General features: G+C 42.6%; 1 protein-coding gene across 1 annotated transcript in view; it reads left to right on the forward strand.

Moving 5' to 3' along the window:
• The window catches only part of EFHC2 (EF-hand domain containing 2), a 203088-nt gene that overhangs the window by 169077 nt on the left and 16030 nt on the right, over positions 1–17981 (forward strand). The window contains 3 exon segments of the mRNA XM_060292248.1: positions 2513–2704; positions 4217–4309; positions 15868–15973. Coding sequence (XP_060148231.1) covers positions 2513–2704; positions 4217–4309; positions 15868–15973 — 391 coding nt within the window.

Below are 17981 nucleotides of genomic sequence, written 5' to 3' on the forward strand. Positions count from 1 at the left end.
CTAGTTATTGCTGCAGACGCTCTTTTCCCTCGTCCTTGGGAGTGTGCCAACTTCTTCTTCATGCCGTTTTCTATCCTCAAAAAGAAAAAGATTTCAAATGAGTATTTTTCTGACGATAAAAGTAATATTTGGGGCTTCCGTGGTGGCGCAGTGGTTGAGAGTCTGCCTGCCAATGCAGGGGACACGGGTTCGTGCCCCAGTCTGGGAAGATTCCCACATGCCATGGAGCAGCTAGGCCTGTGAGCCATGGCCGCTGAGCCTGCGCGTCCGGAGCCTGTGCTCTGCAACGGGAGAAGCCACAACAGTGAGAGGCCCACGTACCGCAAAAAAAAAAAAAAAAAAGTAATATTTGATAATTATAAAAATTCAGAAAAAGCAGACATTTTATATATAGGTATAAAATCATTTTTATACCTATATATAAAGAAAGCTGAGCAATCAGGGATGATGCTATAGATGTTTTGGTATGGATCCTTCCAGTCTTTTTTTCTGTGCATATATATGCCAATATGTACCGGTATCTTTAGTTTCATTGGGATCATACTACATTTATCAACATAGCATGGATGTCTTTCATACCAATTAATACCAGTCAACAGCCTACTTTTCATGGTTGCATAGTGTTCAATTCTGTGCATGTGTCATGACTGATGATTCCATGACCAGTGTTGTAAATGAGCCAGGGGCTTCCCTTGGAGTGGTTCCTCCGTGGTCACTTGGCTCTCTGTCAGAGATGGTTGGTGACTCAGGGTTTCTGAAATTACTTTCTCTTACTTATTTATGCGGGTTAGTGATAGCCCTCAAAGCACAGGTCATGGACGGAAAAGGGAATAGAGAGGTCTGTTAAAAAATCAGCTCAAAAGCCACTGTCTTCAGCTTTCCCTGAATGAGCCCCACTCCATGCAGTCACTCTTTCTTCTGTGTCCCAACAGAAGAGGGACAGAATAGTATGCAGGAGCATGGGCTCTGGAGCCAGACTGCAGGGGTTTGCATTCTGACTTCGTGACATTGGACATATTACTTCACATTTCTCTGCCTCAGTGTTCTCATCTGTAGCATGGGGCTAATACTAGTATCTACCTTCTGGGACAGATGAGATGATCCATGCCAAAAGGACCCAGCAGCACAGGACCTGGCACATAGCAAGAACTCAACAAGTGGTGAGGGTTATTATTATTACTCAGTTCATTCAAGTGGCCCTCCCAGTTAGTAGCTAGGGAGCTTATCTGGATGCCTGGACAGCCCAAATAGATTATAGACTCTGAAAAGTTCAGATGCCAAAGTGACTACAGTGTTTTCCAGAGAGTGAGCCCCCGGCCAATGTTACTGATTGATCGTCTAATCCAAACTGACTTGCTGCAATGGTGGGGTCCTTTTGGTTGAATTTGGCCTCCATTTCCCGTTAAAAAAACAAAAGCAAAGCAAAACAAAACAAAAACCCCAGAGACCCTAATAAGTGGATGTAGGTGAAATACAGTTCCTTCAGGTAGGTCAACATCATAGCTGTGGGCTTTCCTACACTCTACCTAAGGAAATTCTTGACCAGAAGAACCTATAGATCTCTTAAATGATAGTGAAAATGACAAGAAATATTTAAAAGAACTAAAAACCATATTATTCCAAAAGACCAGTCTATAACAGAAGAACAAACCTTGTATTCCCTCATTTATTTGGGATTCTTGGGAACTGAATTTTTTTCCAGTAAGTAGATTTTCTAGATGGTGGAAGCTTATTCATTTAACCACCATAACAGTTTGCATTTTAACCATTTTGATGTAATTCTTTCTAATGCCTGTTGCATGGGTTATGGCTTTCATATAGCGAATATATTGAAAACATGTCAGCCAATTTGTTAAGCTTTGAGGCCTCATTGTGAATGTGTTGCTGTCATTTGTTTTTTTGTTGTTGTCTGTTTGTTTGTTTGCTCTGCCAAATGATATCAGTGCCATTTGCCTTCTAAAGACTCAGACAACTGTACCTTTACACAGTTCTTTTCACTTTTCACTTTTTTCTCTCACTGGTAGGGTGTGTCAGTTTTTACTTTTTACTACAGAAATGTGCATAATCGCTTTCCCCATCTCCAAAACACCTTTCTAACTTACTGATTTATAAGCTTTATACCCTGGGAAAACAGAACCCCAAGTCTGTTACTATTTTGTATACAGTAAGGTTAATAGGTATTGAATGAAATCACGTATTTAGTCACAGGATTTTTGACCATTCGAGGACTTTAAGAATTTACTTCCTGGTTGTAGGCTGTTATGTGGTAGAAGTTTGACTCTGGGCAAAGTGCCATTTTATTTATAAGCTGTTGTGCTTATTGTTTTCCATTCTAGCACGAGTGCCTTCCTGTTGCTCATAGGTAGAGAAATTAAATTAAAGAAAAATAATAACCTGTCTCTGGGCAGTTGGTAAAGTCTTGTAAAGTGGGATTTGGATATTTTTAATAGAAAAAAAGGTAAAATAGTCTTAGATATAATTTCTTGAGTGTTTTTCCATTTTCTTTACAGAGAAATAATGATGCGTCTGTCGGGAAACTCACAGACTAAGACGTTATAACCATTGCACGTCACTACCAGGTGCCTGAGGATCCCCGTCCAGATACGAATGTCCTAATTGCACAGGCCCATGAACAGCTCAAGAAAAATACTTTTGAGAATTTTGAAAGACTTATTGCTACCTGTGTATACCAAGATCGGGAAAAGTAAGCTTTTATTTTATTGATTCTAATAAATCATTTACGTTTCTGTGAACCTGACTAATGAAGGAATTTGTATTTTATCAAAAAGGGCAAAAAGAAAATTGACATGTCTTCTCATACTCCACCATGTAGCAAAGCCACCTTAAATCATTTTTGGAGATTATCTGGGTACAGATATTTCATAGTGATGGATGGTGAGCTTTGCTTGTTGATGGAATAGGGGAGGCCCTGTATCTTCAAAAGAATAGGATTGCCCCTTTGCATTTTCTTTTAATTGGTTTCTAGAGGTTTTCAATTGAAACATAGTAAATCAATGTTAGAAGGTTTAATTCTGAGATGTCGTCTCTTTACATTATTTTAGTGATAAGTGGGATTTATAAGTGTGACTTTTGTAATACACAGAACAGGGGATTTGCAAGTATACTTTCTATAGAAAGTATATTACTTTCTATTACTACAGACCACTACCATCTCTTTCCCCCATGACCCCTTCCTTCATCCCCAAACCTGAAGTCTGCACCCCAAGTGGCTACCTACATACCCTAAATATCGTTGAAGGTCCCATAGTTTATTTTAGTTGTGAATAGTTTTTTTCCTAATCCATAATACACCCTTGTTGAGTTGTTATAAAGATGGTATTTTTCCTTGAATCTTTAAGCTTCTCTGAGCCTCCTGGAGGATGTGTGGCCTGAGCTTTGCATGACCCTGGCCTTGCCTTCCACCCTAGTGGTACCCCTTCCCAGGGTGAGAATTGTGACCCTCCTTCGCTAAAGGAACACCTCCTGGGAAAATGGGGCTAGTTGATCAGACAACTCTGAGGTTCTCCAGATCCAACAAGCTCCAATTCTAGACATAAACATTCTCCTATCATTTTATAAACTACTGCAAAGAAAGAAGCCCACTTTCTTTCCTGTTGGTTCTAATTTTGCCTGATGCCTGGAAGAACACTGTCTGAGTTAGAACATTGGACAAGCATTTCTGTGCCCTCAGCAGGCTGGGGAAAATGACTGTTGGGCTGGTCTGGAGAAAAAATTGAGGTGAATGTTAAGGCCCCGGTTGGGGCTTCTAGGTTATAAGGTTTGGGTCCAAGGAAAAGACTAGAAAAACACCCTCCAGTCATATAATACTTGTGTTGGAGGCTCTAGATGCCTGTCAGATTAAGAGATGTTTTCAAATATCAGAACCATTTTTGACTAGTGGTCAAGAATGCAGATCGATTACTTAGAGCAACACTCGTGGCTACAGCCTTAATAGGCTGTACTATCACCAACCAAGAATCTGAATCCTGATGGAAAGGCCTTTGTAAGGACAGAATCTAGTGACTTGTGAAATGGAAAAACAGTTGGTGAAATGCAGTATTACTGTTTTTCCTTACTGTGATTCCAGTACCAGTTTTCATACTTATTTCCAGGTGCATGCTTTTAGGACACATCTGTGTTTTCTTTCCTATAGAGTGTAATTGTTACTCAAGAGACACAAAGTATATACAAGCCCGTTTACTTTGTTTTAATGCAGGGAAAAATTATTACCCAGCAAAGACATCAAAAGGCTGTGCAGGTCCTCCTGATTACCTTTGAATGATGATCTTCTGGGATCCTTACTCTCCAGGTAAGTGAGAACTCCACCCTCATGGGCAATGTCCTGCATATTTTTGTTTCAGAGACTATTCCTGGTTTTTTGTTTGTTTGTTTTTTGTTTTTTTTGCGGTACGCGGGCCTCTCACTGTTGTGGCTTCTCCTGTTGTGGAGCACAGGCTCCGGACGCGCAGGCTCAGCGGCCATGGCTCACGAGCCCAGCCGCTCCGCGGCATGTGGGATCTTCCCGGACCGGGGCACGAACTTGTGTCCCCTGCATCGGCAGGCGGACTCTCAACCACTGCGCCACCAGGGAAGCCCTATTCCTGGTTTTACATCTACCTTTAATTGCCCTTGATTTACCCTTGACTTTTTATTTATTACCAATGACACATCTCCATTTAAGTGTTAAAAAGGAAAACTGAGTCATGATTTTGAATGTTAGGGAGCCTATTATGAAGTATCATTTTATCTTTTTAACATTAAGATATACTTATATGCACACAGATTCCTGGGACAAAATGAAAATGTACAAACTCATTGGTTATGAGAGTCTTAGATGTAAAATTTAGGGCAGATTTTTCAAAGCAGTAGTTTCTAATGGCTACGGACATGCAGTAAGAGCACCTCGTGTTATTAGCACAGAGCTCTGTCCTGCTAGAACACTAGATGTAAAGTGCAGAGATTCTGATGTTGCAAAAGGGAAGCACAGTCAACTGCTTTCTGAAACACCTCACTTCTTGTACTGAACCTGACTCTTGACTTCCTGGCACCACCCTCCTAGCCACCCAGACTCTGGTCATCTTTTATGCTTACCGTGGCATGACTCCAGCCCCCCCCCCAGCATACTTATCTTGATAATTCTGACATTTGGGGCTGTGTTCTAGGCATTGTTATCATTGCCTTGAATACATTACCTCATTTACTTTGTGAGGACAACTTGGTGAGGTCAGAGCTATTATCCTATCTTACAAGAGGATGCTGAGGTCTAGAGAGATAAAATTTTGCCTAAAGTCACGTAGTCTAGAAAAAGAAGAGCTGTGACTTAACCCCTGAACCTTTAAAATGCACATCTTCTGCTTCTAACCATTTTGAATTATTGTCTACAACTAGCCAGTAGATTAGAATGTCTTGACAGTCCTACCTCCTTTCTACTCCTTGCATCTACTCTCTCCCCTCCATTCCCGCCATCTTCACTCTTGTTCTGACCCACCTTCCTTCTTGACTGTTGGCAGGGCTTCCACATTGGTCTTTCTTCCAATGGCCTCTAAATTTTTAAATCCATCTTTATGTCTTGCAGCTGAGTACCTTCTAAGAGCAAGAATATCATAGTGTCACTCTTCTATTCATAAGCCTTCTGTACCATTTTTTTGTTCTCTGAGGAATGACCAAACTCCTTAGCTTTGAGCTCCTTCTCCCCCTTCTCCATTGTGGGGCTTAGGGTTGCCACTAGGGCATTTATTCTCAAGCAGGGGCTGGAGTGGGGAGTCCTCATCTGAGACAAAAAAAGAAACAAAAGGAAGCAGACAAAACTAAATCCCATGTGGGAGAACTAGAGTCCAAGGTATCAGGAGGGGAATCAAGAAGAGGCCAATTCAGTTGGATGTGTGTATATGCATTGGATTGACCTGGGGTTATCTTCTAGACTATCAGCTCTATTTGCTTTCATTTGCTAGCAGCAGTATGAGGGATAAATAGGCCATCCCGGTGTAAAGGACCTGAGATGAAATAGGCAGGCTTAGGAGCTCAGTTTCTCCACAGTTATCACATTCCCAAAGCTCGTCTTCTCATTCCCAACAGTCCAGCCAAATGGCTCATTTAGCATTTCACATGTATTCCTCCTGCATTCCCACTTTTTTGCCTTTTCTCTTGCTGTTTCTTCAGTAGGAACTAGCTTCCAATTTTCTTCACCCGCTGAAAGCTTGTTCTTTATGACCCGTTTCAAATAGCACCGTATCCATGAAGCCCTCTTGGATTTGCTTGCCTGGCGGTGATTATCTCCTCCTAAGGATTCTCACCGCACTATTTATGTTTCCTTTTTTTGTCTCTTACCTTGTAATGAAGACTTGTGACTAGACATTTGATCCACTTAGATACAGAGACCTGCTTCTAACCTGTTTGATTTACTGCCTAAAAATAAGCAGTGGCCTGTCACATCTTGACAGTTTTACCCCTGCCTTGTCTCCTATATTCTTTGAATCTACTTGCTAGCTGTGTAATCTTGTGCAAGATTTTTGACCTGCCTGAACCCCAGATTCCTTACCTCTAGAATGAGATAACACCACCTACTTCCTCGCGGTTCTCAGAGTGACTTGAGATAACGTACATAAATTCCCCAGTGCCATAGCACCTGGTACTAAGTACTGACTGGGGACTAGGAGAGGAGTTTCCATCAGGGACCGTAGACCACACACTCTGACTTAGAAATGAACTGGAAGAGACCTGCATCCTTCCACATAGAGGAAGCCTTGTTTTTAAACAGTTGGATCTGAATGCCTTTCACACATTAAGCTGTCTTCTAGTCAGGAAGCTGCGGATGTTTATTAGATTATCTCTTGATGGCCTCGAGGATGAGTTGTCCTGGAAAGTCCAGTAATGTGGGAGCCTGGCCTCCGGGGGACCTAGATGTTTCCTATCCAGCACTGAGGCCACCAAGTCATCATCCTCTCATCCTCTCAGCAGACTGTTTTGTCTTTGCCTTGACGATTTGACATTAAAGGCAGAAAGACGATTCCCCAACTCGTTGCGAAGCCGGTTCAGTCTCAGATCACATCCGCCTCTGAGCCCGGCTTAGCTCTGAGGAGGTCATCCCTCTGAGCCGCTAAGCAGTCTAACTTTGCCTCTAATTGTGCACTGACCCTTCTCCACACTCAGGGGAAACTTCAGACTAATCAGATTAGAAAATGTCTCATTCCCATTCCCCTCTCCCTCCAATATGCCCTGCCACGATTTGGGTCACATGCTTGGTGTTTTGCATCATCTCCGCAGATTCCTTTCAAAGACTGCCCTAATTCCTAATGGGCCCATCAGCCTGCAGCTTACATTTATATTCTGCATTCTTATTGTTCCCCACAGACTCTACAGGGCTTTCCAGAGCCTTGACCAGACTCTCTTTCTACACAGCCCTCCTGTGGCACGCTAAGCCAGAGCCCCTCTGACGTCTGCAGTCTCCCGTGGGAGACAGGCCCGGAGTTTGTTGACTTGGTTCAGCACACACTCTGCCCAGGGGCAGTTTTACCTGCCTTGGGATGGAGCTGGGCAGCTGTTGAGCATCTGTAGAGCCCCGCTGCTGTGTGAATTCAGATCAGGAGATGAAAACCTACGTGGCTAAAGATTCGGATGATTTCTTTCACCCACTCCAGATTGTTACCTGTGAATTTCTCCTGACCCGGCATGTGGGTACGAAGATTTCGCCTCTACTCCATTTCCATTTTTCTTGTGATTCAGTTAGGTCTTTTCCTTATGAGCACGAGTCCTGCTGGAATCAGCACTTCAAAATCTCTTCACATCTGGTTACCCAGCCCCTGTCAGTTTGTGCTGTGGTAGCTGGTATGAGGTCACTTTACTTGCCAAATGAAGTCAGAAGTCGTTTCACTAATGCACAGAGCATCAGACTTAAATGTTCGATAGTGGTAGCTACTACCCGTTCATAATAGGAGTGGCACTCTGTATTGACATAGTGCCTAGGGCCCTAGAATGTCTTGTAAATCCTTGAGCCCATTAAAAGGTACATTTTAGTGGATGGTAGGCATGATACCTCATTTCATGGGTGCAAACGTTGAGGTATAAGGAGACTCTCTCACTCAAAGAGCTTGCTTCAGGCCTGAATGGATCTGTAATGGAATTAAAATGACAGCTCCCTAAGATACCCTAAACCTTTGTTTCTATCTGAGCTCCTAGGGGTAGGAACGATATCTCGTTCACCTTTGCAATCCCGGAGACTTGTCCTGTGCTGGTACACTGGGCAGCGGGGAGAAACACATGGGCTTGATTTCTAGCAGAGCTGCTTCTGAAGTCCAGCCCTACTGCCTTCTGCCCAGGTGATCCCTGTAAATGGAGTCAACCCCTCTCCGCCTTCATTAGGGTATTAATATGTCCTCAGTACTAATAAGCAAGAAATCCTGGTTCTCAAACCATAAGAGGTAGGGAGTATTCTGAGGTCATTCCATACTGTGTTCCTGATGGGACTGGGGAGTAAAGAGGCAGCCTCCTCCCCTAATTGTAGCCTTCCGAATTGGGACTTGGAATAGCTGGAAATTCAAGTGCGACTCTTTCCCCAGCAGCTCTGCCCCAAGCTAGTCTTTTACAGCTGTCTTTGGGCTCCATGGAATGCCTTAGAACTGGCCTCCCAAGAGAGCTGGTGCCTCATCCAGAAATATCAGTTAAAATGGAAAAAGTTAACAGGGCTTTAAAATCATCTCATTATACTCTACCCAGCCTCTCCCTCTGCCCCCCTCCCAGAGGCATGGTTGGGGCTCAAGTGATTTCACCCAACAATACGTGGCAGTGAAGCTGAGGGGCAAGGGTTGAACCACGTGCTTGCTAATGTTGCAGAGTGTTTGGTGCACTGGGAAGTTTTCAGAGAGAAACCCTCTTCTGTCCCTCTCCTTCTCTCTCTCTCTCTCTCTCTCTCTCTCTCTCTCTCTCTCTCACACACACACACACACACACACACACACACACACAGATGCTTTCTACCTTTTCAAATATAAGGTGATTTGGTCCCTAAGGAGATCTGTGCTGGGCTCACAATTGGAATTTAGAGGTCTGGCGATTTGAGATCACAGGAGTTAACTCACTGGCAACTTGGGCAGCGCCATCTTGCCGACTCCTAAGTTTTTGTGGCCATCGGGGTAGGGTGGCCTAGAGCTCCACTTCTTTTCCTTAAGTGTCTGGTCTTTAAGACTCTCACCAGGTGTTTCAGTGTGCACCCCTGGGTTTGTTGGGTAATGAACTGAAACCAAACACAACCAAGTGAGTCAAAAATTGTCTTCACTACCCTCCCTCCCTTTCAGCCCTGGTCCTGCCGCCAGCCCGTTCCCCTAAGTTATGAGATGGCCTTTGCGGCAGAGGGGGACCCATGTTACTCTTCAGCAGAATACAGCTGCTGCGCCTATTACCTCCACAGATGGTGGAAATAAAGCAGATCAGGATTATTCCCCACAGCAAGGAGATGGATGGCTTCTGCGGTTTTCAAGCCATTCATCATTTTTGGGAGGGGGACCAGGAGTACCTGTCAAATGACACGTTAGACTCACTTCTTAGAACTCCCACCTAGCAAGGCATTGGGAAGCCTGCTTGCGGTTCATTATTATCTAGAGGAGAAGCGGAGAAATCGGCTTCCCTCCCTCTTCTTCCTTTAGTTTGTGTAGGGAAGGAAATGGCGGCTTGCCCAAGTATCAAAGGGAAAGAAGAATTTATGGAGGTTTTAGGAAAACACTTTAGCACTGTGAGCTGGCACTTTAAAGTAAGGAGGCTGACTTTTTAACAAGCATCGACACACTTGAAAGCCAGAATTAGTGTTGCCCTTTAGGGCAGTCCCCCTGGAAGGCTGTGCGCTGATTCCAACAATGTCGCCATAGAAAGCTCTTCTTTGGAATCGCCTTCACAGCCTTTTCAAAAGAATTTCCTCCATAGTGGCAAGTCTTTGTCCTTTGACCATGAATCAGAGTCTAAGCAAGAGTCAAATGTCATTTGGCAAGGAGCGAAGTAGGGGATTCAGGTGGAAAACCAGGATGCTAACATTTTTGATCAGAAGCACAGCACGACCCTGAAGTAAGGAGATCCATTTTCTATACGATTCATGGGCTTTTCCAAAATACTTTGAAAGGATGGAGAGGATTTGGTGAATGATTACCTGTAGTCATGAGGCAGGAGGGACGGCTGGGGAGATAGTATTCAGGGGAAATTGACCTACTTGTCTTCACTCCCCTAATAGTCAAGCGTTTCTCCGTCTCCAAACTTCTCCCTCTCAGCTCCTTCTCCAACCTGGACTGTTTTTAGAGCTGCAACACTCCTTTGTATCCTAGTCTTTTCTCTCTCACAACCTGATCTAACGGTAGCGTATAGTAGATGTAGTGTATAGTAGCAAATGAGGGCGTGAAAAATCCCACTGTATCAGTGGTCCAGGGGAGGAAGCTCTGTGCTGAGTTCTGGAGCATGGAGGAAAACCGGGACATGCTCCCAACGAGTGGTGTTCCTGCCTTGCCAAGTCTGACTTGTATAAGTTCACCACCTTGGAAAGCACGCTTCAAGGTCTCTCGTCTGCTTTTTACACTTCTTACATTTTTATTTATGCCAAACGGATACATGCTTATAGTAAAAAAAAAAAAAAAATCAAATCATTCTAAAAAGCTTATTCCGACAACAGCAGTTTCCAGCCACATCTCTCCCCACCTCCCAGACCCGTTCTCAAGAAACAGCCTTTCAGTCCTTCTAGCTGTTTCTGCAGACCTTTAAATAGCATGTACGTACTGCTATTTCTGGATTTCTCATTTTTAGATACTGCTACTACTTCCTGTTACGATGCTTGAGAATTTAGCATAATATTGATTCCCATTACTGGTGTTCTTTCTGGATGCTCTTAGGATCGTCTTTTTATTCCTGGTGCTCTGGAAGTTCATGATGGGGCTTGTGGTGTGTGTGTGTGTGTGTGTGTGTGTGTGTGTGTGTGTGTGTGTGTGTGTGTGTGTCTGTATATAGATTCATTGTGCTTAACAGTTTATGGGCCCTTCCAGTCTGGAGACTCTGTCCTTTGGCTCTGATAAATTTTCCATTAATTTTAAAATAATTTCCTTTCCTCCATTTTTATTTTTCTCTTGTGAGAACTCCTATCATTAAGATTTTGGCTCTCTTGAATTTGGATCGTTCTCTCCCCAACTTTTCTTTGTCATTATGATGTCCTTACTAAGGGGTTTCCTCAACTTTACATTCCACCCCTTCTTCTGCATCTATTTACTACTGTCATGTTTTTTATTCCAAGAGCACACTTTTGGTTCCTATTTTTAGTCTTCTGTTCTTTTTTCGTGGGTGTAATATATCCTCTTATCTCACATCTTTCCCTCTGCTACCTGAATTATCTATGTTGCTTGATACCTTTTTTTTTTTTCCTGTTGCCGTTTTGACTTCTGTCCTTAATGTTGGAAGCTTTGGGGGGTGGGTCTTGTTGATTAGTGGGTTTCACTGCATGAGTCATCTCCTAGCCCACATTTTCATTAGGTAATCCCCAGAAGCCACAATTTGGGGCCATTCAGAGTATTGAGAGGAGAATCCTATCTTCTCCTGCGGGGCTAGGAGGGAGGGTGGGATAGGGGAAAGGAAGAGAATTTAAGTATGGCCACTGGTGTTCTGGAAACAGAAAAGGAGAAGGAAAGGGGCTGAGACCCAAGTTCAGTATAGTGTGTAATGTTCTTCTCTACCCTCCATTATGCTTCCTCTCCCCAAGACTAGAACTGCTTTTGTTGAATTTCTCTGGAGAACAAGCCTCACTCCCCTGTAGGGAAGAGTACAGTATACAAGGAGATACCTGAGGGTTCAGCTGCTCTTGCTTTATTTAGGCTTTCAAACAGTCCTGTTATCCGGCCCCCACCGTATCCCTGCCTTTATTGGCACCTGGAGTCTGTAATCGCTGAGCCTCTCAGAAGTTTTGTGGGCCACACTGGCTAATCTCTAAGTGCCCCCTGCCTCTGCCATGGACATTTCGAGTTCAGCTTCCCTTCCTCAGCTCTGCCGAGCCAGTTACCAATCCTTAGTCTGATTTCCATCTTGCAAACGATTTTGAAATCTCTTGTCCACTGTTGCCTTGTTTTCCAGCTATCTTTGCCATTGGGGGTTATCACCTATTTTTATTTCTTTGTTGTCATTTTGGTGAGATTTTGGTGGGAAAGGGAGATAAATATTTGTGAGTGACCCATCGTGATTTACTGCAACTCTATCCACTTCCCAAGAGCAAAGAATTCTTCCAAGAAGCATTGGCTAATTTTATCCCTTTTAATTGAAAGATTCTTTGTTCTTTTCTCCCTTGCTCCTTTTGGGGGGATTCCCATATCCATTGAAATCCTCCAAGACAGAACTGAAAAGAGAAACTTGGAGTATTTTACCACATTGACTCAACTCTTCCCTGAGGCCTGGCTTTGGGACTTTGGAAAGATTAAATCTTTCAAACATTTTTCCTCAGAAAGATTTTGTACATCATTTCTAAGCTGTGTACTCTTTCATTTACAGCCTTTGATCCTTCCCGAATATCATTTGATTCAGGAATATCCTTCCCAAATATCTTTTGAGATGGGTAAATTGTTAGATGTGTTGAGTCTGACATATCATGAGTTGGGCAGGAAAGAGTGCTGGGGGCCCAGGGTTAACAGGTGAGCATGAGTAAATATAAGACGAATTGGTAAGGAGGTGTGATAATAGGACTTCCAGTGGTGACTTCCAGAAGTTTTCCTGTACCATCCAGTGCCATGATCCAGGGCAAATGCAGACTTAGGCATGGGGACTCGGTTAGGTAAGAGGAACTGCAGGAAGGCCTTTCTGAGGCCTTTGAATTGAGACTTTGGAATTGAGACTTTCCAGACAAAGGAACCAGAAGGTGCAAATGCCTTGCATTGCTGGGAACGATCTTGGTATGCTCAGAGAGCAAGAAGAAAGCTGGTGTACCTGGAACATTGTGAACAGGAGAGAGTTTTCAGAGGAGGTCAGAGAGGTCAGCAGGGACCAGATTATGTGCGGTTTTATAAACCCTGGTAAGGAGTTCAGCTTGCGTTCTAAGTGGATTGGAAAGCCATTGCACAGTTGTAAACAATGAAGTAATTGATCACATCTATGTTTTAGAAAGATCATTCTGGTGGAGGATGGTTTGCAGCAAGGTAAGAATAGAAGCAGCAAGACCAAGATACAAAAGCTATTCCTGTAATCCAGGTGAGAGATGATGGTGGCTTCGAATTAGTGAATAGTAGAAAAGATGGAGAGAAAGAGACTTGTGATATGCTATGGTGGTAGAACCTTGAGGACTGGTTAGTGGACTGTGTATGAGGGATGGTGTAATTCTAAATCTGTTTGGTAGTCTTTTGACTGGTTCCCAAATTACTGGGATATTATACTTCTGAAACCTCTAGGATTCAATACGTGCCTCCTGTCATTGATGTGATGGGAATTTACCAACAATTAAATTCTGTATTGTAGGAACAGATGAAGAAATTTTGTTCATTGGTGACCTCATTCAGTCTTCCAGTCTGGTGGGTTTAAATATCATCTATATGCTAATGACTCCCACATTTCTATCTCTACCTCAAACATCTTCCCTGAACTACAGACTCATATACCCAACTGCTCACTTCCCATCAAAATGTAACACATCCAAAACCAAACTCCCAGTCTTTCTCCCAACCTGTAGCTCCTGCAGTCCTTCCCATCTCAGTTCGGGCAACTCTGTTTTTCCAGTTGCTCAAGTAAAACCCTGGGAGTTGTCCTGAATCCGTTCCTATTCATTCTCCCCCTCACCTCCCCTATACACTATATGCAATCCTTCAGGAGTCTTACACTCAAAATATATTCAGGCTTCACCACTCCTCACTGCCCTCCCTCCACTGCCACCACTGTCACCTAAGCCACCATTATCTCTTGTCCGGATTACTGCAGAAGACCGCTAACTGCCCTTGCCACTTTGGCCTTGCCCCTACATTGTAGTTGCAATATATCAGCTAGAGTGATCTTCAGAAAATATAACTTAGATCTAGTAACTGTTCTATACAATATACTCCAATGGCTCTTAGTTGTCCTTAGTATGAAAGTCAAAGGCCCTCCATGATCTCATTCTGTGACCTCAGCTCCTATTCAGAGTATTAGGGAATACTTTTCTTCGATGCACCATGTTAAAGGAGTTTCTTACAAAATATCTTTAATTGATTGAGTTTTAGTTCTTCTCCCTAAACACATGCAAATAAAAGATATAATGGTCCTGCATTTTGGCTACAAATATTTCCATAAACAGAACATGTCCTTTCAAGGAGTTCAAATGACGAGTGAGCCAAAATTCAAAGGATAAACAGTGGTAGGGGGCAGCATACTGGAGTTGTATCCCAGAATCCTTGGCCAAAGAAAATGTACACAAAAGAATGACTGAATTCCCTTTCCCCTCTTCTGATCACTCTGTTTATTCTACTTTGTTTAGCTTAATGAGTCTATGTAACTTCATCACGTAACATTTAATTTATTGCTGCTAATTGTTATTAGTTTATAAATACGAGCTATTATTTTCTTCATGCTTTGATTAAAAAAAAGAGAAAAGCCTTTTGACTGATTATGAATAGGTTTTTTTTTCCTGCTTCTGTTATCACTGAGTTTTCTTATAATTAATTATCCTCTGTTCATCCTTGCAGTAGTAACTTTGCGCACCTCACTTGCTGGTTGGAGGGGCGTGTTGAGTTAGAGGTCCTGAGAGAAGGGCAGGAGCCTGGAGCAGGGTGCTTGTAACAGTGCCTTAGTGACCACCTTTGTCTTTTTCTTCAAAAAAATCGTGTTACATAACCAGTATGTATTTAGCCTTAGAAATTGCCAGAGGTGGTCAAATTCAGAATAGAAAAATAGCATTGAGGTATTACAGTAAGAAGTATTTTGTCTGTGTTTAGGTCATTATAGCAATTGTCTTGAAATTTGGGGGTCTTAATTGCCAAAACTCTATTATGGTTAAGGATAAATTTAAGTCAATTTCCATAATTAGGAAATAGCAGTCAAACAGATTAGTTATTTTTGACCTACAGTTTTATGGTGCAGGGTAATCATTTGTTGTTGTTGTTGTTTTTCAAAACGAAAATGGGCTTAATATCTTCTGATTATGAATTTAAAGCTATTCAGATGATACAGAAAAGTCTAAAGAAAAAGCAAAAATTATAATCTCTCTTGCTACAGGTAGCTGTTCTTAATAATTCCGTGTATTGTTGCTAGACTTTTTAAATGTTGTTTTGTACAAATATAAACCTAAAGTGAGACCATAACTCTACATTCTATTTTATAACCTCCTTTCCACTCAACAATATATTATTAACACATTTCCATGACAACATATATGGATCTACATAACCCCTTTTAATGGCTACATGATAAATGATTAAAGTGCCTTTTATTTTTCCTAAAAATATATTAGTAGACAAAATGAATCTAGGCTTGCTTTAAAGATTTAAAAGGCATACAATTTAAGAAAAATGAAGACGTTTTAAAATTTTTACTGACATAGTATCAACCTGTTAAACTAAGAGGAGCTTCAGTACTGTTAACAAAATATAACAATAGTCTTAGCTGCTGAATAAATTAATTTGTTTCTATGGCAACTGCAACAAGTATTTGTTGAACACTTACTATGTGCCAGCATTGATCTAGGTCCTGGGGATACTTTGGTGAATTAGATGTGTGAGGTCTCTGCTCTCAAAGAATTTACATTCTGGAGGGTTCGAAACAGAAAACAAGGTAATAAGAAATAAGAAAAATATCGGTATTGAAGCACATCTAGTAGTATGTTTTCATGGTGGATTTAAGCTGACAGTTTGGTCCTGAAATCTGCAGATTGAGTCAAATCATATGTTATAATTATATTTTTAGGTTTGAAGACAGTGAAAAACAAATAAATTACGAGTCATTTTTCTGTGCCCTGAACTGGAGAGTGACTCCGATGCCCGAATTGGAAGCAGTATGGTACATTAAAGAGGTAAAAGTAACACCTGTTTTAAAAACCAGCTGTGGCTACCTCCCTTGTGTTTTTAATATCCTTTATCTTAAAATTATTTTTCAATGTAAAATAGTAACATCAGTGCTTTTGGAAAGAGGACTATGTATTTCTGGGTATTTGTGTTAAAGTCTAATTCACTTTCCATAATGAGTGAACGTCTGCTGTATAAGAGCGTGATTTTTCTTATGCAGCTGAATGTTTTTTAACCCAAGTCGTATCCAATTATATGGAAAATAGGATAATAGGTTACAGTTATAAATAGATACAAACACTGTTATCAAGGGATTCTGGTAATATCATCATAAGCTACAAGAGCAAGTCTCAAATAGTGCATATGTCAAGAATCCCCAGTGTGTTTGCGGCTGTGCACGCAGGTTTGCCTTGGGTGAAACATTATAGTATGGACATGTATATTTCATAGTGGGGCCAAATTTAAAATAAAAATTCAGTAGGAAAATGCTTGGTTAGGGAAAACAGAGTTCATGTGATCGGATGATGCTCTCAACATTGTGGAATTGTCTGAATTCTCTAAGATCTCTTTGGACCAATTGTCTTTAAGGAGTGGGTGGGTGGGTGGTGGTTTGTTTATATTTTAACATGCTCCAGAAATTGATTTTCTTGGGAAAGTCCCTTGATAAAGCAAATGTCATGTGGTTGATACTCCCAGAAAGGAGGCATTTATTCCTCCCGGTCTCTGATGACCAGCTCATTCTGGCCTGAACTGGTCTAGTGCCCTTGGGGAGTTCCCTCAGGCATGCAGCTACTCTGGAGTGTCAGGCAGCCTTAGAACTTCCAGATGATTGGGAGACACTGATGGCCTTTGGAGTCAAACAGAGCTGGGGCTGAACTCTGGCTCTGCCACTTACGTAGCTGAGTGAATTTGGGGCAATTACTTAACTCATTCATTTATAAATTTAATTCTCAGACAAATCATGTTTAAGTATCCACTCTCAGCAGTTTCTATGCTCTGCGCTGGGGTCTAGAGACAGTCATTATTGCTACCTTAAGGAGGGTTGGGGGGCACAGGAAGTGTTAGGGGAGATGATGCTTGAAATTTCAGTGACGAATAGTAAGAGCTAGGTAGGAAAAGTGGCATGGTATGCCCAGAGGCATTCCCAACAGAGGCTCTAGGGCATGGGACAACGCGGCTCTTGTGCAGAACCGGAAAGAATTGGTGTGGCTGGGATGGAGGCACAGAGGGAGGAGTGGAGATGAATGAAGCTGGAGACAGCTGCACGGGTGAGGTCTGAGTATCGTCCTACAAAGTCTGCAGACCGTGGACAAATTTCAAGGAAGAGAGTGACATGATCAGGTATGCCCTTTAAAGGGAGCTTGCTCTGGTTGGGTGGTGGGTAGATTGGAGAGAGGACAAGGAGACAAGTAGACCCTGTAGGAGGCTCTTGACGACCCTTCGTCACCATAACAACAGCAAACACTTTAAAGCATTTACTATGTGTCAAGCACTGTTCTAAGACCTCAAAATCTATTCGCTCATTTAATCGTAGATTTTTTTTTAACATCCTTATTGGAGTATAATTGCCTTACAATGATGTTAGTTTCTGCTTTATAACAAAGTGAATCAGTTACACATATACATATGTTCCCATATCCCTTCCCTCTTGCGTCTCCCTCCCTCCCACCCTCCCTATCCCATCCCTCCAGTTGTTCACAAAGCACCGAGCCTTTCTCCCTGCGCTATGCGGCTGCCTCCCACCAGCCATCCATTTCACGTTTGGTAGTGTATATATGTCCATGCCACTCTCCCACCCTGTCACAGTAGATACTTTTGTTGTTGTTGTTGTTGTTGCGGTACGCGGGCCTCTCACTGTTGCGGCCTCTCCCGTTGCGGAGCACAGGCTCCGGACGCGCAGGCTCAGCGGCCATGGCTCACAGGCCCAGCCGCTCCGCGGCATGTGGGATCTTCCCGGACCGGGGCATGAACCCACGTCCCCTGCATCGGCAGGCGGACTCTCAACCACTGCGCCAC

The sequence above is a fragment of the Globicephala melas genome, chromosome X (assembly GCF_963455315.2).
Source record: "Globicephala melas chromosome X, mGloMel1.2, whole genome shotgun sequence".
Classification (NCBI taxonomy): Eukaryota; Metazoa; Chordata; class Mammalia; order Artiodactyla; family Delphinidae; genus Globicephala; species Globicephala melas.